The 22,288-nt window shown below is 34.2% G+C and overlaps 2 protein-coding genes across 2 annotated transcripts; both read right to left on the bottom strand.

The window, feature by feature from the left end:
• Window positions 1–1,090: 1,090 nt before the first annotated feature.
• On the bottom strand, window positions 1,091–9,542 carry LOC132559894 (acetyl-coenzyme A transporter 1-like). The gene is made up of 9 exons (XM_060224523.1): window positions 9,490–9,542; window positions 7,918–8,650; window positions 7,030–7,184; window positions 6,361–6,545; window positions 5,611–5,795; window positions 5,065–5,185; window positions 4,333–4,441; window positions 3,839–3,942; window positions 1,091–2,108 (listed from the first exon to the last, which is right to left on the bottom strand). Exons 2-9 carry the CDS (start codon window positions 8,508–8,510, stop codon window positions 1,950–1,952), a joined length of 1,611 nt encoding a protein of 536 aa, XP_060080506.1. The 5' UTR covers window positions 8,511–8,650; window positions 9,490–9,542; the 3' UTR covers window positions 1,091–1,949.
• An 8,830-nt stretch (window positions 9,543–18,372) lies between these two features.
• LOC132559910 (cyclic AMP receptor 4-like) lies at window positions 18,373–21,601 on the bottom strand. Its single transcript, XM_060224541.1, has 3 exons — window positions 21,142–21,601; window positions 20,332–20,558; window positions 18,373–18,768 (listed from the first exon to the last, which is right to left on the bottom strand). The coding sequence occupies exons 1-3, from the start codon at window positions 21,599–21,601 to the stop codon at window positions 18,373–18,375; spliced, it is 1,083 nt and encodes a 360-aa protein (XP_060080524.1).
• Between the last annotated feature and the right edge of the window lie 687 nt (window positions 21,602–22,288).

The following is a 22,288-nucleotide window of genomic DNA, read 5'->3' as shown; positions in this document are numbered from 1 at the left end:
TGAATACTGATATGTTCTCTTCCCTCCCCCCTCCCCCACAAAAAAAAAACCAAAACAAAACAAACGGATCATATTTATATCAATTTCAATGTGATAGATGTTCAGGATGACTTGTTGATATTGAAATTACCAGGTGAATAAGCATGTATGATACATATTTCTACATATTTGATTCAGACTGGAGATGTTTATTATATACAGTACTATGTATATATACATACCTGTTCAAACATAGCCCAAACAATAAAGCCACATCAATTTCAACAATATTTATTAAAAAGATTTTTATGTATTTATATAATTTCAAAGAAATCTGTAAAAAAAAATACTACTGGAATATCAGACAACAGAGTGATCTTCCCTCCTCATATATGATTTATCGTGCTCTTCAGTAGTATTAAGCCTATCAAAATCAGTCTTTGATCAATTTTGCTAAAAGCAACCATTAAGGTTTTCTTTAATTTCATTAGGAACAAAATTTGTTGTCTTCCAAATGGTGCCAAATCCTACATTGGTAAAGTAGAATAATACAAGATCATCCCATTATTGTATTAATCCCAAAAAATCTGACGATTTTGATGATAATTATCTTTTTATTCCTCTCTGAAATTGATAAAATCCAAACTTATCTATGGTACAAATGTGAAAAAAAAAATCTTCTAATACAGTATAAAGATTCTGTAAACTATGGCTAGTGAGTAGCTAGCAATGTTTTCTAATACATATAACAGAAAAACTGAAGTTTGTAATAAAGAAAAGAAAAAAGGCCATTTAGAAATAACCAAGACACAGGATGTTCATCATTTATTTGCTTTATGCAGAACTACATGTACATATGTTGAGTCACAGATTTTGTTTTCTTCAATATTAGGAATTTCAGGCCTTGATGTACTGACTTTCATCATGTTTATTGCTTAGAATGCTTGAAAAATTATAATTGTAAGCAGTAATTTTAAATTATAATGAATTAAAATCTAATTAAGCAAAAATCCCTCCAGGGTGGGAAACAAAATACAATGGCTCCAAGATTGAACCCCCGTCCCCTCTCCCTCCTCCTCCTCTCAAAGTGAGAAATGAAGTAGATTGGCTCTGAGTTTGACCTCCCAGGGTCTGAATTGAAGTACAATGGCTACGAGTTTGATCCCTGTAGCTCAGTCTATCAGTTTTTTAAATCACTTTAGTCTTGGCAGATGACTACAGCTATGCCTGAAATGCTGTATATATGTATTGTTATATAGGAATAAAACTTTACTGATAAACCTGTTCCCTGATGTAAATTAAAATAAAAAAGTGTATCATGTGAAGATTCAAGTGATCAAACACAAATATTGAAAGCAGACCAGCTGCCTACTTGACAGGTTTTTGATGTAATCTTATAAAAAATATTTATACTGTATAGATATAAAAAAGAATATGACAAACTTTCAAATTTAAGACAAGTACTGTATTTTGACAAAGAGTTTACTGGTGAACACAATTCATTTATAACTTTGATATCCTAAATATTAAACGAAATCAAGGCCGTTCTGCCTTTCGAGAACAAAAACGTATTTTTCCTGTTGTTGTTGTATAAACCATATCCTGTGTAAATCCAATAATGCACCATCACCTATGATTTCAATAAAAGAAAGAAAACAAATGATATGAAGATTTCTTGATGAAGTGTTTTACTTCTAAAAATAAAAAAAGCTGTTGCCAATGAAATCTTCCATTGAAATCTGCGGTAATTTTATTATAAACCCGTTTACCTATAAGTGATATTAAAAACTTTTGATGTATAAATAAACTTCAACAGAACACAAATGCAGAGTTTGTACAGGATTTTCATGAACTTTGACTTGTGTTAAAAACATCTGGTTGCCATAGCTTAGAAAGAGACTACAAGGAGGTAGTTTCTGATGTTCAGTCGGCAGTGAAATAGATCTATAATAATTTCTTGAATAACAACATCATGAGCATTTCCATGACGACTCTGGGAGTGAGTCCAGCTGAAGCAATTTCCTTCGTCGCCATAGAAGCCATAAGAAGCCAATTACAACACAGCTAATAGATTCTATATAGTAGCCGTCTATGGTTGTCACACAGCTTCCTCCTTCAGCAGCACAGGCCTGAAAAGACCAAACCAGAGTTAAATTAAACTGACGAATAAAACAAGGTACCGTAAAGTGTAACATTACACCCCCCTCCCATTGTTTATATATTATTGTGTGTCTGTCTTTTCTGAATTTTATAAATGTTGTTAATGAGTATTAACTCTATTCCACTACTGTTACTGATATTATGATGTAGATCATGTTTTACTGTAGATGTTTATGAGTATGGTTTGACATAATTCACAAATAAAAACATGAGTATCAGTGAAATTGATGAATGCCCCCTTAAAACAACTTTATTGGACACAAAATTCTAATACAGGGCCATAATTCTGGAATTAAGGAGTTGCAGTTCCTGAATTTGGTATACTACATATTGTCTTAATATGACCAATGTATACATCAAGTTTCATGATCCTAGTTTTAATGCAAGCAAAGATATGCTCATGACACCAAAGTTTAACAAAGGGCAATAACTCTGCATTGAGGGGTCATTGGCCCTGGCTTTGTTACACTGCACCTTGCCTTTGTATGACTGATGTATACATTTTAATATCCTAATTTAGATGCAGGCAAAGTAATGTTCTGGATACTAAATTTTAACAAAAGGGCATTGACTATGTAATTAAAGGGTTGATGGCCCTAACATTGGTACAATGCACACTGTCTTTGTATGATCAATGTATACACCAAGTCTCATTATCCTAGATTGAATAAAAGAAAATTTATGCTCTGGTAAAGATATTTTTAACTCCTACCTAAAATGCAAGCAATGTTATGCCCTGGAAAATATATTTTTAACAAAATGTAATAACTCTGTAATTGAAGAGACAAAGGCCTTAAATTTGGTACACTGCACACTCTCTTAGTATGATCAATGTATACACCAAGTTTCATGATCCTTGTTTAACCATGTGCAAAGTTATCTATGGACATGAACAGAGAGAAGGGCCAATGGACGAACAAGTTAACGTATGAACGGAGAAGGAAGCAAACATTTAAGGGAGCATAAGAATGATTACAAATCATTTGTTTTCATTAATTTTGGGCTATATATAAATATGGAGTTATTTATAAAGAACAACCTTTTTTGACAAACAACAAAGAAAAACATCCAAAATGAAAACTCCTCCAGAAGCAAAATGCGTCAAATGAGTGTATAGCTTGTACAAAGATTCAGGTAGTTCTTGGAAAAACATTGCTCCCCATGAAATTGATATTTTTGCCTCTAAGTTTTCAATCTGTTTCCATGGTAACAGGGAGAAAGATTTTAAATGGAGAACTCCTCCATTGAAAAGACACAACAAGAGTACCAGTTTGATAATTGTACAAAGTTTTGAGTGGTTCAGACAAAGCCCATGCACAGAGGCAAGGAGTCCAATTCAATACCCCTCTCAAAAGTGTTTTCTGTGGGATGAAACATAATACCATCTACTGTTAACCAAATTTCAGGAATACTAACTTTCCCAATTTTTTCACCATAACAAATTTGGAAGAATATGATTTCATTAAACAGATGATTCCGGTCTTAATTTGCTGCAATTATCTATTCTGAACGTAAGTGTGTTTACATAAGAAGTCTAGTTTTTTTAAGTTCTGATGTTGCATTCTCCTATATATCAAACTTCCCTTCAGTTATTACATCATTATATTTGAAATATCTTTGAACTTAATAAATTTTGCTGACTTTGAACACTTGTGCATAACCTAAGCTAGTACAATGAATATATTTTGACAATATTCACCTCAGATTCTGACGGTGATCCACAGTTGCCAGAACTGCCCTGACATTCCTTCCAGGTCAGACCATCAATCATCCACAGAGCCACAGTGCCAGGCCAATTACCCCCTATAACAGAAACATATCAATTTATACCTGGTACATTGTAATATCAGACTTATTACCCCCTATAACAGAAACATATCAATTTATACCTGGTACATTGTAATATCAGACTTATTACCCCCTATAACAGAATTATATCAATTTACACCTGGTACATTGTAATATCAGACTTATTACCCCCTATAACAGAAACATATCAATTTATACTCAGTAAATTGTAACACCAGGTCGATTACCCTGATAACAGAAACATATCACCACTATGTAGCAATGGCATAGTAACATCTCTAATCAGACTTATGTATTCAATATTTACGATTAATTTCTACAAGGTTTTATTGATGAATGATTATCATCTATCGTTGGTAGAAATTTCTCAATCTTGTTACTTACCTAAATTTGCTAAAGTGTTGAGTAAAGTCATATATGTGCCCCCTATGGCAGGGTCGCTGATTTTAGCATGAAAAGCCATCTGAGCCACAAACATACTGTACAAAGACACCTGAAATATAATGTTTATAAGGATAAGGTATTGATCTTAAAAGCCAGTCTTTGATAATGAATTCATTTCTTTTATCAGTATTAACTTAAAATTGTTAAAATATTTGTTTTCCAAAATATCTTACTAGTATTGTATTACATAATGTGGCAGTCAAATTTTAAGTAATTATAAAATTGTATGTAAATCTATTCCGCTTGATAAAAGATTTTATTGGGACATTTTTTTACGGCATGAAAATCACTGCATCAACAGTTCAATTCAAAATCAAATTTATTAAATATGGTTACAAGTCTACATTTGGTGTATGATATTTGCCTTTCGTATATTTTGACTGCACAACATTATGACATCATCAATGTGTTTATAACAGCAGCTGTTACGATTGGATATGAAACTTCATTCTATGATTGATTTCATTTACTATTTTCATAGGAAACCTTATACTACAACATGCGTCTTGCTTTCTTATTTCATCAAAAGTATAAAATTTATGTAATTCTTAAGAATCCTCTATCAATTGAATACAAGTTCTCCCTACTTTAAATCAGAACAAAATACAATTGTATTAAAAAAAAGGCAACATTAATATAATTAAACCTATTAACAATACATGTAACACTTACCTGATGCAAAGCATAACTTCCTAATAACAAAAGATAAAAATAGACTGGGAATTCCCCGGGTGTTTCCTGGATGTGATAAGCTAGCCAAACAAGAAAAGCATACCACAGCCCAAACAATAACCTGAAATGAGGAATTCTATATGTATTTTCATGTAAGTAATTTGCAAATGTATTATTAGTATTTTTTTTTCATTTTGAAATCTGCAACAAATTCAAGCAGTTTAACTGATCTTGGAATGATTTTTCTTTTAATAAAATGAAAACATTGCCAAATTAAATTTCACTCTTAAAATTTCTGTGATAGTTTTACTACTGGACACATGACAAAATGATTATTTTCTTATTTAAAATCTTTGGTCCAAATTTCTGTATAGTCTCAAGCAAAATCCTTCAAAATGCAACAATGAAAATAATTTTTGTTCACAGAAAAGTGGAATAGAAAGTCTTTAAAGTGAAGACCTGTAAGTCAAGAATTATTAGGCCTATATTGACCTTCACTGATATTCTTTCAGTCCCTAGCTGTACAATATTTGGGTCTTAACCTACCGTACTGGCATGGCCTTCAGGAACACTGTCATTGGACTTGGACCCGAGGTAAACTTGCTGATAATCAGGGGCAATATTATTTGTATAGGGATCATAGGCACAGCAAACAATGCCAGTGTCTCCTTCTTCATCCCAGCCTCGATGAGTTTCAAAGTTGTTGCCGAGTCCGCAACCGAGAAACCAATCTGTTTTAATATACAACATGAAAACGTGATACTGACTACAAGTGTCTATATCACAGGGACTCTGTTAGAGTTCCTATCCTAGCTGTCTGAATATATATCTCATATATGTGTAATATACATACAAACCATACACCTGGGGATTTATGTCCCTTTGTTGTATTACATAAATATTGTCACCAAAAATGTTACATAGAGCACATCCACAGGTAATTGTGTAATTGGTCATAAAATGGTCATATTATACATTCAGAATTTCCCCTATAATGCCCCACCCTGCCGAGATGGAGGTAGAAGGGTGACTGCTTGAACCACCTCCCTTAGGCTAAACGATGCTTCTTATAGAAAATTTGGTAAAAATCTGCTCAGTCACTCCGGACTAGATTGTAAACGTTGCACCATATGGCATACACTCACTAATTTTGGAACAGATGAGCTAACACAGGTTTTTATTTTATGAGATCCTTCCAAAATATTATCATCACATATAAAAATGTTGCATGACCCATGACCTCTGTCGCTGACCAATGATACCTGAACTAAGACACATATTCTATAACCTGTTTACCTTGGCTGTAAGAATGATGACAGCGTAAGAAATGACAGAGGGAAGTCTGATGACATTTAACAGCTGTTTGTACGTCCCTATGACACCTTGGTCTAAATCAGCCTCAGGATCCTCCGCCTCTCGTTTCAACACCCAGACCAGTGTTGTTGTGACCACAAACACAATACCCCATATTCTAAGGAAATCTGAAATGACAGTTAAGGAAGAAGGGCGATAACTTCAGGTTCTTATCAATCCATAATTTTTTTTAAATACTGAAACGTACTACTAGATGTTTCATTTACGCCAGCCCTATATGTTACTTCATAAGTTCATTCTAATATATTCCACTTAACATAAGGTAAATTAAGATATCTTTGTTTCACTTCACCTCTGTATATCCTCTCTAGGAAATGTCAAAACTGGCAATTTTAGACTTATTTTTTTAAATCATCAGTTTCCTCTGAAATGAAATTAGTATCATATGATATATTTAACTTGAACTTAATTGCTTAATAAGGACAAATTTGTCAAAAATTCATTTCTTGCCTCATAAGGTATTTTTGATTTTTTATGTTTCATTTCAATCTTTAAATTATAAAGAGAATGACAATAACCTTTGTGGAAAGTTAAAAAAAATTCCTTACATGAGACTTACAAGTTATATAAGATTGTGAAGATATAACTTACATGACAACGTGACAATTCCTTTGTCTGATGGAACTGATCGGAGGTAGGTATTACAGAAATGTGCTGACTCCAGTGCCATGAACAAGACATTTCCGAGGAAGTAGCCAGCAGTTTGTCCTACAGTATTACATGTACTAGCCCAGCCCACATTACGTCTATCAACAATGAAATAACAACTTACATACACGAAAAAACAACTGATATTATTTCAATGACATATATTTATTCAGTGATATGAAGAATACCATTCATCTTGCGATATGTTGAATCTTTTTTCCATTATATTGTAGGCTGTTGTTAAATGTTTAGTAAATTAATAAAAATTGTACACACACAAATAAACAGCACCATATAAATTACTTCAGGTACAGTTAACCTGCAGCATAATATATACATGCTATTTCATCCTTCTAGGACTCATCAGTGATGCTATGGGTCCAAATGTTAAACATATGGAAAATCAAAATTGATCAAAAGAAATGTAAAAATCTAGATAGGGAAGTGCACTAGCCCTATAATTCAGCAATTCTCGAGATTTTCACAAACCAATTCTATTTCGCTGTCCTGCAATAATTTCACCCCTTGAATCTGATTGGAAAGTAATATGTTGGTCAAGGGCTTATAATGGAATAAATTTTGGACATTTAGTTAAAAATCTATAGAATGTTTCTTTCTCTTTTAAAGGTCAGGTGTACTACCCTTTTCATGAAGATTTTTACAGCTTATATTTTGAAAATAAAGTTTAGAGATCAACTACAGTATATATAGTTCATAACCTTATGCAGCAATATATATATATCTTGATAGTTTAATGGGTGACCAACTACATGCAATGACAATATACTAATAGATGATGCTATAGATGTTACATTGTCTAGCATTACATACCTTGATAGCATCGTAAGTGCCCAGCCGTCCACTGCAATATCTTGTGTAGCTGCCAGAAAATTCAGCATAAAGAAAATAGATGTCAGTGTGTATATATTGACAACACCACCATTCTTTCCCATCAGATCATCAATGTTGAGAGAAAGAACAAACATGAAAAGACCAATCAAATATTGTATTGGTACCAGCCAGGTCTTACGGCGTCCAAACCATGCAAAGTAAAGGGAGTCTACAAGTGGCGCCCACAGAAGCTTTATACTGAACGGCCAGAATACAAAACTAAAGATGGCTTGTTCTTTGTAGCTGACATTCTGAGTCTGCAGCAGCATAGGGATACTGCCACCTAAACCTAATGGAATTCCCTGTAATATATACAACAACATCAGCAGTGCTATATTTGAGTAATCTCCCTTGAGGCCTTGGTCTTTCCCTTTGTCAGTGTTCATATCTTCTAAATCAGGCTGTGTAATTGTGGTGTGGAGGGGTATATGAGGAGCTGAGAATTCAGGTTCTGGGTCGGTGACATCCACCAATCGATGTTGTCCTACATGCCGCTTCCGGCCGCCATTATCTTTTGTGCCTTTTGAAGCCATTGGTCCCTGACTAGATTTTAAATTATGAATTTATTCACTTGATTTTTTTTATATTGGATCAGTAATTACGTTCTCTGAATAATACACATCAGGTTGTTCTGCTTGAAGGTGCCATTCTTCATCAAGTTGTTGCGTTTTTCCTAAAAGCAAAAGTATTAACAAATGTATAGATATCACACTTTAAGAATTGAATGTTCATGAAGCTTATAAGCAAAATGATATACATTAAGTGAGCATTTTATCAAAGGCATTGACATTTAACCTGGGTTGATGGCATGCTATTCCATCTGCTGAGTGTGAAAGACTCTTTTTCAACACTACATACAATGCAAAACCAATCCAACCCTATTACATAGAACATGAAATTTGTTTTTCTTCAGATATGAAAAATCTGAAAACTAGGATCTTAATGCTACAATTCGTGAGTGAACCAGAAAAACTGATTTCTGAAGAAATGCCTTGGCAGGAATCAAACATGAGTCTCAAATGTTATAATTCATGGCTCTGCGACTGCACAAAATAAACAAACACTATATACAAGCTATAAATTTACATATAAATTACAACAAGATTGTTATTCATCTAGACTCTCACTCACTCTCAAATCAATATGACTATTCTTGACAATATTACCCAAGTACAAGACAGCTGCAAAACACAGGTACCAACATGTAATAAAATATTTAGTGCAATGTGACCCTAAACAAACCATAAGATTTTGTTATAAAGTGTAATTCTTATCGGTAATGCAGAGAGTGGACTATAATAGGTCAACCTTCCTGAATATAATGATTATATTAACAGAATCTGAACAGATGTTGAGCTGATGTGGAGCAAACCGCCTGATCGCGATCGAGTCCCGACATCGTTTACCAATCGTTAGTTATTCTGCTCGATCACCTACGTATAAACAGTGCAGACGTGAGAATACTGAAATTATTTCAAACTCAACACAAAAATAAACGTCACAGTTTCTCACCTGGTAATGTTATCCACTAAACCTTTAAATCAACGTGTCGTGACGGAAGACAAGAACCGGCGTAACTTGGATTTTGTTGTTGTCATCAACGTCTAATAAACGCTTATGTAGAATTCGAAAGCGGTTAGGGAACTACTAATGGCATGAAAAAAATCACTGAGCTGGTTGTAGATGAATGTGTAAATTCTTGTCCTATCCTTGTCAACATTTTGAGTAAATGGATTACCTTACCTAAGGATACGTTAGTATCTTCTATGGACGCTGGTCTATTCGATCAGTATATCCGCATCTAATTTATCAGTTTCGTCATTTGTTTACGTGGCATCTTCCGTTGTGTTCTATGTCCGAGTTGTGGTTATATTTTACGTCCTGGTCTTTCCAAAATTTATCCAATCTTAATTCGGAACATTAATAGTTTTTGTTTGTACCACTGATTCTGGTAGATTGTTTCAATTATCCAATGTTCTACATTTTCTCCTGTCTAATTCAAAAAATGTAAAATAAGATAAAAAGAAACAAACTCTCAAAGAAACGAACGATTCATTTAACTTATATGATTCGGCGTGACACATATTGACCAACGGTCCTTATATATGTATTATAGTGATATTGGACATTTGGTTAGGAATTCGTGCCAAATCCCTGTTCACCAAGAGTTTGTATAAGATTTTATTGTTGTTACCCATTGAAGAGGTGCGCAGACCGTCCCAGGCGATATTTCTAAAATAAAAGACGAACACAATCGATTCAAAGTGTAATAAAACTAAGAATCTACCTTACCAATATATAACCATTTAAAATTGGTATCATTTTGGGTAGCGTCACGGAAAGTTTACTTAAATTCTTGCACACAACACAATACAGATCAAATTTTAAGATATCCCCATCCATGGCAAACACTAAGAAAATGAGCGTTAATTAAACATTTCTTTTTTTTTCTGTGTTTAAGGGCCATAACTGTAGAAACAAGAAATATGTTGACAACAGATAGTCGACACATGCAGGTAACAGAATTTAAAGACATACTGATTTGAAGAGAGTTGAACAAGCTTCTGCGGTTGCTCAAGCGCCATGAAAGTCAGTATCTCGATGACGCCATACACTGTTGCATTATTTTATACAATGTATTTAATATGAATTATGAAAATTGTGACGATAGTGTATGCAAGTTATCTCCCTTCGATCTTTTGGTAATACAGAGTTATCTGCTCTTGTGAGCAGGTATTGGTTCTGTATTACGTCATTTGTTTGTGGGAGAATGACGCCAGATATGTCAGAAAACAATGTAATTTTTCAAACAAATTAATGTAACATTGACTATCTGCTCACAAGAACAGATAACTCTGTATTATGAAAAGATGAAATAACTTAGTTAATGAAACATTTGGGAATCAAACCAATCGTATGGCAAGCTGTTTTAACATTTAATCCTGTTTCCTCCTAAGGTGAAATGTTCATTAAATTATTTCACTGAAATGGAATTCATTTTGCCTTAAGGTAATTAAACTTCTTTTCGCATTAAGTTGAAAAGGAATTTCACTCAAGTGTGATTCATTTTGTAAGTCTCAAGAGATTTTTCTTTTTCACAGAACTGAAAATCTTTTTCACTTATGTGAAAGTAGACATACAGTTAGGTGTCTGATTTTTTTAATTAAACATATTTTATTGTAAATTATTTACAAAAGGATCGGGCACAAGTTATTTCAACTTATAGTTGCCCTTTTATCAATACATTACAAAACAAAAACATCACAATATCAAGTCATCAATAATTTACATAAATATTGGCTAAATATATTTTTAAAGAGAAGGGAGAGAGAGAGGGACAGAGAGGTGGGGTGGGGGTGGGGGTAGGGGGTAGAAGGGATGACGTCATTGGAAGTAAAATTATAACAGAGTTTGATGGTTTAAAACCTGTTGCTACTTTTTATAAAATGTTGGACTAGTAAAAAACTTCAGAGTTTGTTTCAGGGGAGAGTTGATCATTTCCATTAAGGAGCAGATCTAAGTCACAGTGAACTTGTAAATTCATATCATTTAAGCGTTGGAAAAGGCCATTTCTGTGAACATTATAACGATGGCATATTTCCACATACACAACTATGGGTATCCACAAGGTTCATCCGAAATAAGTCGTAATTAAGGGAACTGCAATTATGTCTAAGCTTAGTATGAATAATGTTTAGTTTACGGTTAATAATACCAAAGTAAGAAGGAGGCAAAGGAAGATCGTAAGGTATTAAAGACTTTTTGAATAAGTTAAGCGAGGCTGATGACCTGATAGAGCTATCAAGTGTATTCCAACTCCGAAGAGTAGACGGCAAGAAAGAAGACATGGTGGTTGAAAGACGACAGAATGGGATTCTATAATTATTACTGTTTCTCGAAGGATAACGAACTTCATCTTGAACAGTAGAGGAAAGTAAGGAAGATAGATATTCAGGAGTTTTGTTAGTATGCATTTTATATAAAAGATGAAGTTTCCTTCTCTTCCTTCTAGCAGACCGTGATTCTAAACCAGTTTCAAAAGTTAAAGAATGAATATTAACATAGGATGGCAGACCTGTGATAATTCTTGCTGCCTCACGTTGGGCCTTCTCTTGCATTTCAGGTTCAGAAATTGAGAACCCGTCCCATAATTTACATGCATATTCTAATACAGGTAAAATAAACGTTCGATAAATTCTTAAAAGAGCATCTCGCTTTAACACAAATTTCAATTTCTCAGAGCATTAATTGTTTTCATAACAGAAGAATAGATCATTTGTATATGATCACCCCATTTGGCACTAGAGCTGAATGTTACGCCAAGGTGCCTATGATTATCTGTAAAATCTAAAATCCTACCATCAAATTCTAATTCTAATAATTCAACAATTTCTTTTCTATTAGAAATAAAAAGAACATCAGTTTTATCTGGATTAAAAGATACTAGCCATGCTTTAGCCCATGCATTTAAAGATTCCAGATCATGGCTAAGAATAGTTTTAATTTCGTGTCAGGAAGATGAAGAGAATTGAAGAGATGTGTCATCGTGAAATATCATTAATATAAATAAGAAATAATAACGGACCTAGGATAGTACCTTGGGGAACCCCAGCATCAATACAACCCAATTTAGATAGAGATTCATTAACACATACCTGTTGTTGCCTTTGATGTAAATAATTTTTCAACCAGGCCAACAACTCTCCTTCTATACCATAGGATCTTAACTTAATACACAAACCCTTATGCCAAACACGACCAAAAGCTTTTGTTATGTCACAAAAGACTATACATGTATGCTTTTTTTTCTTCAAGAGATAAACAAATATTAGGATACATTTCAATAAGCTGAAACACTGTAGAATGGCCAGGTAGAAAACCTTATTGATATTTATAGAACAAGGAATTTTCAATAAAATAATTGTGGATATGTTTGAATACGACACGTTCAAAAACCTTGCCAACGATAGAAAGGAGAGATACTGGACGATAATTTGATGGAGAATGTCTATCACCCTTTTTGAATAGTGGCATAACTTTTGCTAATTTCCATAATTTAGGATAAATACAAGTAGACAATGACATATTAAATAATCACTCAAGAGGTTTACAAACTGAATTACAGACATTCTTTAACATATGATGACTGATTTCATCATGGCCCGAGGCTTTGCCAAAGTTCAATATTTCTAAGACATCTTTAATTTCGGTATAGTTCACTATGATAGAATTAAACTTTTTATTAATTTTTGGGGCTATGATGGGATCTGGGACATTATCCTCATCAATACGACTTATACTACAAAAATAATCATTAAGTATATCAGCTTTATCATTATCACTCATAATTATTTCATCCGTCGTTGGATCTATAAGAGTTGGAATTGTATCAGATGAACCTCTAGATTTCATTAGACGTTTAATTAATCTCCAATATGTTTTTGGGTCGGACGAAGAATAGTTATCTATTAGCCCATGGACATTTTCATAAAATATTTGTCTGTAGTACTTCTTCATATTGTTGACCTTATTTCTCTGAGTTTTAAACTGATGGATATCATGTTGTGTTTTGATTTATAAGATCATTGAATTTACCAAAATCTGCTCGTTTATATAACCAAACTTTACGTTTGTAAACTGATTTAAAAGAAAATGAAAGTTTAACACTAACCTTACAACCATCATGATCACTGATTGACCTATCAGTATCTATCACATATGAGTCTATACAGGTGTCTGAATTCTCACCCTTTTATCTATTAAAATTTTCTTTCACTTTAGTGAAAAAAAAACACATAATGGAAATAAAAATATTTTTTCTTTTAAATTGAAAAAAAACATAGTGTTAATACAAAAAATTTTTTCACTTAAGTGAAAAAAACACATAATGTATTTTTTCACTTAAGGGAAATAAAATCAAACACATCAACTTGTTTCTACCATTAACAGTTAAAGTCATATAATGCAGTAGGCATATTGATTGATTGGTCCATCATTAAAAGGTAGTGGATAAGAAACATACAGATTGCATTGACTATATTTACCTAAAACCGAAAGAAATTTCACTGAAGTGAAAATGATTTAGCATTATGTCTACACAAAATATTTTTTCACTTAAGTGAAATTCTATTTGCGTTAATGAAAGTAAACCTCAATTTGAATTTTGTTTTATTTCACTTAAATGAAAAAGAATTTCACTTACGTGAAAAAATATTCCCTTAAGAGGAAATAGGATTAAATGCTAAAATAGCTTGCCATACTATCGAGACAACAAGATCCAATTTATACAGTCGTGAATATGAATCAACCAGAACAGAGACTTACAAATGTTTATCACACATATTGACGTATCATAAACGTCTCTGATCAGATTAAAACATGAACAGATATGTATCTTTTAATAATGTAACTGCATGCTAAATTTCGCCTTGGCAGTGCCTTACCAGGCAATAATTTAACCATCTCTGTGGATGCTGTCATAACTGACTTCGGGTTCCAGATCACCGTCATAATGATTTTATTTGGGTTCCTCAATGGCGTAAGGTCTTTGACTGGCGCAAATTTCTCCGCCACTGCCCCCTTACCCTACATGCACTAAATTTCATTTGGAACTACCCCAGCACCCGATAGTAGATGATAAAACCCTCATTTTCTGAAATTAGCTAATCACGAGAGTAGCATGTACCATTCTTATTCTAAGTCTTTATGGATAATATTTTTGTTAAAAAAACAAGGGACACTATAAAAGACGACTACAATTGCGTGTTCTCTCTACAACACTTTCAAATAAGAGTATCTTGAGTTAATTCAATGTTCGGCATAACTAGTGTACGACCAGGGAAGTCAATTTTAGTTTGTTTTTATTGACATGTTCACTGGAGTCACGAGAGAAAACTGTCTGTCTGTGTATCTGCTTGGGTTTACCACTGATCACTGATCAGACACTCCATGAACAGCCCGTACATACCACTGACCAGACATTACAAGAACAGTTCGTGCATACCACTGACCAGACACTCCATGAACAGTCCGTGCATACCACTAACCAGGCACTCCATGAACAGCCCGTGTATACCACTGACCAGACACTATCAGAACAGCCCGTCACACCACTGACTAGACACAACAGGAACAGCCCGTGTATACCACTGACCAGACACTCCATGAACAGTCCGTGCATACCACTAACCAGGCACTCCATGAACAGCCCGTGTATACCACTGACCAGACACTATCAGAACAGCCCGTCACACCACTGACTAGACACAACAGGAACAGCCCGTGTATACCACTGATCAGACACTACAAGAACAGCCTGTGTATACCACTGACCAGACACGGAAAACAGCCCGTGTATACCATTGACCAAACACTATCAGAACAGCCCGTGTATACCACTAACCAGACACAACAGGAACAGCCCGTGTATACCACTGACCAGACACTACAAGAACAGCCTGTGTATACCACTGATCAGACACTACATGAACAGCCTGTGTATACCACTAACCAGACACTCCATGAACAGCCTGTGTATACCACTGACCAGACACGGAAAACAGCCCGTGTATACCATTGACCAAACACTATCAGAACAGCCCGTGTATACCAATAACCAGACACAACAGGAACAGCCCGTGTATACCACTGACCAGACACTACAAGAACAGCCTGTGTATACCACTGATCAGACACTACATGAACAGCCTGTGTATACCACTAACCAGACACTCCATGAACAGCCTGTGTATACCACTAACCAGACACTCCATGAACAGCCTGTGTATACCACTGACCAGACACGGAAAACAGCCCGTGTATACCATTGACCAAACACTATCAGAACAGCCCGTGTATACCAATAACCAGACACAACAGGAACAGCCCGTGTATACCACTGACCAGACACTACAAGAACAGCCTGTGTATACCACTGATCAGACACTACATGAACAGCCTGTGTATACCACTAACCAGACACTCCATGAACAGCCTGTGTATACCACTAACCAGACACGGAAAACAGCCCGTGTATACCATTGACCAAACACTATCAGAACAGCCCGTGTATACCAATAACCAGACACAACAGGAACAGCCCGTGTATACCACTGACCAGACACTCCATGAACAGCCTGTGTATACCACTGACCAGACACAGAAAACAGCCCGTGTATACCACTGACCAGACACTACAACAACAGCCCTTGTATACCACTGACCAGACACTACAAGAACAGCCCGTATATACCACTGACCAGATACAACAACAACAGCCCGCTGTGCTACTCTTTGATCACTGGACTCAGCGAGACGTTATCAAACTACTTATAGCTTACAAAGATTGTACAAAGACGTTATCAAACTACTTATAGCTGACAAAGATTGTACAAAGACGTTATCAAACTACTTATAGCTGGCAAAGATTGTACAAAGACGTTATCAAACTACTTATAGCTGACAAAGATTGTACAAAGAAGTTATCAAACTACTTATAGCTGGCAAAGATTGTACAAAGAAGTTATCAAACTACTTATAGCTGGCAAAGATTGTACAAAGACGTTATCAAACTACTTATAGCTGACAAAGATTGTACAAAGAAGTTATCAAACTACTTATAGCTGGCAAAGATTGTACAAAGAAGTTATCAAACTACTTATAGCTGACAAAGATTGTACAAAGACGTTATCAAACTACTTATAGCTGACAAAGATTGTACAAAGACGTTATCAAACTACTTATAGCTGACAAAGATTGTACAAAGACGTTATCAAACTACTTATAGTGACAAAGATATCAAACTACTTATAGCTGACAAAGATTGTACAAAGATCAAACTACTATAGCAAAGAAGTTATCAAACTACTTATAGCTTATCAAACTACTTATAGACAAAGATTGTACAAAGAAGTTATCAAACTACTTATAGCTGACAAAGATTGTACAAAGACGTTATCAAACTACTTATAGCTGACAAAGATTGTACAAAGACGTTATCAAACTACGTATAACTGACAAAGATTGTACAAAGAAGTTATCAAACTACTTATAGCTGACAAAGATTGTACAAAGAAGTTATCAAACTACTTATAGCTGACAAAGATTGTACAAAGAAGTTATCAAACTACTTATAGCTGGCAAAGATTGTACAAAATATATATTATTGAATAGGACCTTTTGTACAAATTTAAGAGTAAGATACAGTAGCGAAACAATGAATTAAATTTCTTTATACAACTGTTTCTTCCTTCTAGGACTCGTCAGTGATGCAAAGGGACTAATTTTTGAGACCGAGGAGGCGATTGAGAAAAATCCAAAGTGATCAAAAGTCAAAATCTAGACGGGGAATGCAACAGCAACAGAATTAAATAATTTCGTGATTTTTATATTTCAGATAATTTTAGGACAACGTCAATTACATGTGTATAATCTGAACCGGGCCACGATTCGAATATACTGAAACGTGGCATGCAGCAATCATAAAAGGGGTTCTGGCAAAACGCTTCAAGCAAATATGTGATTTTCAAGGATTTCATGAAAAAGAAATTGTTCTTTTGCATTAATTTTCTTCATACCCAGCTACGGAAATGAAAAAGAATCATCCCAAATACCAACATTAACAGTATCATTATAAAATCATCCCAAATACCAACATTAACAGTATCATTGTAAAATCATCCCAAATACCAACATTAACAGTATCATTATAAAATCATCCCAAATACCAACATTAACAGTATCATTGTAAAATCATCCCAAATACCAACATTAACAGTATCATTGTAAAATCATCCCAAATACCAACATTTACAGTATCATTGTAAAATCATCCAAAATACCAACATTTACAGTATCATTGTAAAATCATCCAAAATACCAACATTTACAGTATCATTGTAAAATCATCCAAAATACCAACATTTACAGTATCATTGTAAAATCATCCAAAATACCAACATTTACAGTATCATTGTAAAATCATCCCAAATACCAACATTTACAGTATCATTGTAAAATCATCCCAAATACCAACATTAACAGTATCATTGTAAAATCATCCAAAATACCAACATTAACAGTATCATTGTAAAATCATCCAAAATACCAACATTAACAGTATCATTGGGATCAAATTCCGGGATATCCAAAAGAGGAAGAAAATGAAACAAAAAAAAAACAAACAAAAAAAACAAAAACAAAAACAAGGCACAAATGTATGTGGAAATATATGGGTTATACATATATCCGGGGGTGGGAAACATAAACATCGTACTAATTATTAATCTCTACACACATGCACACTTGATTGTTAACATTATATATAATTATATTATATTTTATATCAACTTTATTATATAAGCAATATTTTATCAGCATTGACAAACGTATACAATACTAAGCTTGTAGGTAACTTTTGTTTTCAATTCTGTGATCTAAAAGCAGAGCTGAAGGGGATTCCGTATTCTGGTCTTGTCTCCTACAACATAACATCTTTCGAACTTTTCGCCAAACTTTTTTATTACAACAAAACATCCCGAAGTTAATTATCCCTTGAAAAGAATCTCCAATAGATTGGGCGTGTATGAAAAAGTGTTCATCCAAACTTTGAAATCCTGGCACTGGCGATCCAACACCCAGGCCAACGATACGAACCATATTTCTTATTGTACCCCATATTCTTGTAAAATAGAAATACAGTAGAACCCAAACCATCACCTTGAATTTCGACTGGTTGCGTGTACTGGCATCAATCGTTGAGTGTTCGTCTCCACTGTCCATGTTGATGGGACGCTGTAAAGTACGAACAGTATATCACTTTTCGATAACAATAAGTACTAATTGTATCAGAACCATTTTATATACACCAGAACTACCGTTGCAGTTGTAAAGGATGCTGATAGAAGTTTGTCGAGATGTTCGTATAGTGTCATAATAAACTTCCATATCAATTTTCCTTAAAATTGTACTGCATATATATTTGATGTTTGACTAAATCAGATAGCAAATTTTTTTTTCTTTTTTGTGTTTTTTTTTTAATTCCATCTTTCAGTTTTCGAGAGAAGAGTTGAAGAACTTGGTCGGAAGTAACCAGATTAACAAATCATAAAAAAAATCTATTCCAGTAATATTCATCAAATGAACATTTCTTTGTTGGGATCTCGTAAAAAAATATTGGACCATACCGTCGATATTACTTACTAGATTCTTTCTTCAAATATAATGAGATCAGATGTAAAGGTTAAATTCACAGTTGCAGTGTTTTCGTTTCTGAATCTGGGCTATAAAAGCATCGTAAAGTTTCAGAAATGAAAGCGCTAATGTTTAATTGACGTGTTATATATATATACATATATCATATATACATGTTAAGGAACAAAACAACATGTCCCCACTGAGGGGACGTACTTGTCGTTTAATTTCACCCTCAGACATATTGACTTTGAATAACAAGACATTTGATTGACTATGTCTATTGTACATATCCATCAGAACTGGAAATCAAAGTTACGTCAGACTCTTCTATATCAGCTGCTTATCTCGATCTTTTCCTTCAACGAAACCAACATTGACAGCTTTACACCAACTGTATGATAAACGTGATTATTTCAATTTCCCAATTGTGAATTTTCCGTTTCTTGATAGCAGTATTCTTGCATCTCTAATCTACGGTATTTACAGTTGATTCGATATTCAAGGGCCTGCTCCCATTATCACGATTTTCGTGCAAGAAGTCGTCAACTGACTGACAAACTCGTTACACAAGGGTTCAAAAGATGCAGGTTGAGGAAAATTATGAAGAAGTTTTACGGTCCTCATAGTGATATCATTGAGAAATATTCTATTTCTTTGTGCGATATGAAACTGGACGTATTTGATGCTCGGTAGTTTGCCTGTTGGTTCTGTTGTTGTATACCTTGTTCTAATTTTGAGAACGTGGCATTCCTTACTTGAATTGACAGATGTTTACATGGCGAGTGTCGTCGATGACGCAGAAGATGCTTACTCTTCCGGAACAACTGGTCTTGTTCCAGGAACTTCCGTGTAAATCTTTCTTTTGTGTATATTTTGCCTTTGTTTGAGTCTAAATTATGGTTATGTTGCTATATTGGTATCTTCTTGATGTTTTTTGTTCTTAGTTCATGCTTCAAATATCAGCTATTTCTAATGTATGTATAAGTACAAATATAATGCCTTATTGTTAATATTTCCAGGGTTGACAGTTTTGGAAAATGTATGATAAATCGTATGTTGAATGATGAATTCAATATCACGCATTATTTTAAAAGACGTTTTCACTTCGATAAACGTCTATTATTATATAGATAAGTATGTGTATTACTAGTATTTTAATACCATTTGTTTCGACTTCGTTCTCTTTCTTTTCTTCATCCAGATCGAGATGATGATGAGAACACTTGACAGGAAGTAAATCGAGATTTCCCAGGCCTGTTTTGTAAACAGCATCCAAAGGAGACGCGCTTTGTTTGTAAGGGATTTTTCCTTGATCCAGCACCAATTTCCAAATCGTGTTGAAGAAGCACCTAAGGACCCTGAACTTGCGGCAGATACGGTTATTATAACTGTAGATAAAAAAAATAGTAAACATTGAGACTGTATCAAAACAGCAACTGCTATGAGTGATACTGTAGAAAACAACTACTGCTATGAGTGATATTGTTTAAAACAATTACTGCTATGAGTGATATTGTTTAAAACAATTACTGCTGTGAGTGATACTGTATAAAACAATTACTGATATGAGTGATATTGTTTAAAACAATTACTGCTGTGAGTGATACTGTATAAAACAATTACTGCTATGAGTGATACTGTATAAAACAATTACTGCCATGAGTATAATAACGATAATGTACTGATGTATTCTTGAGAAAAATGGAGGTCTTCAGGGTACATACTGAAAGACATAAATGAAACTGATAACTCTGAGTGATTTTCAAAGCTTTTGCGTTTGCTTTCTTGATTTGATATCTCCAGATATAAACGAAGCCAGAAATAATAATTATATCAATTTTGTTACAAAAAATTTGTCATCTGTTTCTAATTTTTCTGTTATATGATTTCAAATAGAGTTTTTTTTAAACAATATTCAAGTTTAAGTTTAAGCATTGTGTATGCACAGAACAAAGTTTTGTAATAACTTACAAGGTATTATCCAAGCTGCGGAATGACACACCCACTTTGCCTTCCTATTATCCATCCATTGTGATCCGGCGTCCACATTGAAAGCATATATGATTATATATGCCACATACCAGTAAGAGACCAAATCAGAAAATGTGCAGATGAAGCTTTGTATAACACAAAACGAATCTGATGTCACGGCGCCGACATAATAAGTTATTCCCATAATCTGACCAATGCCAAAAGCCACATTCACCACTGCCAGACATTGTACCATACATATCACCAAATCCTTGTTTTCCCGAACAATGCACTTGAAAATCCACAATATAAGCAATGAACATATGATCGAAATGATTGTGGCCAAAATTGTCAATATTTCAACCAAGTTAGAAAAGTCTAAGCTATGCTGTGTTGGACCAATAGTAGTGTTTTCAATGATCTCGGTGCTCGTCCATATCTCCGTGCTCAGTATGACCATGTTTGAGGTGTACATTACAGTGCTTTGTGAGATGTCTTTCCTATCACACTTTATATACACTGTCTTGTGATTTTATGTCATTTGACCAGCTCACGTTTTCTTGATAAATCCCTGGTACCTACACATTTTCATATGTTTGACCGTGACCTGGGTACCTAAAGATATCTGTTCTCGGAAAGATAGCGAAGCATGCTGTCTTGCTGTAATTTGACCTTAATCACATCTCAATTGTATTATCTTGAGTGGATAAAGCAGGGTTTCCTTTATCAATCGTGTCCATGTTAAATACAGTGTATTGTTTACAAAGGCGAACCAGTCATCAACCCAGCCTGCTACAAACACCAAACTAGGCTCGGAATCTTTCATTTCAATATCACCTCGGTCATGTGTAAGCTAGCTACATTGATAATTTACCAAAATGCGGATATAAATATCGGTAACCCCTTACTTCGCAGTATTTACAGATAATAACAAAGGGTCTTGTTTGTATAACAGATTAATATACTGTATATTGTAACATACTTGTATACTGTAGGTTGTAACAGACTTATATACTATAGGCTGTAACAGACTTATATACTGTAGGTTGTAACACACTTATATACTATAGGCTGTAACAGACTTATATACTGTACATTGTAACAGACTTATATACTATAGGCTGTAACAGACTTATATACTGTAGGC

The sequence above is a fragment of the Ylistrum balloti genome, unplaced genomic scaffold, assembly GCF_031769215.1.
Source record: "Ylistrum balloti isolate Yb309-2 unplaced genomic scaffold, AGI_CSIRO_Ybal_v1 Utg370992, whole genome shotgun sequence".
NCBI classification, from domain to species: Eukaryota; Metazoa; Mollusca; class Bivalvia; order Pectinida; family Pectinidae; genus Ylistrum; species Ylistrum balloti.
Note: the sequence above shows the minus strand (reverse complement) of the source record. Positions and strands in the feature narration are given on the sequence as shown.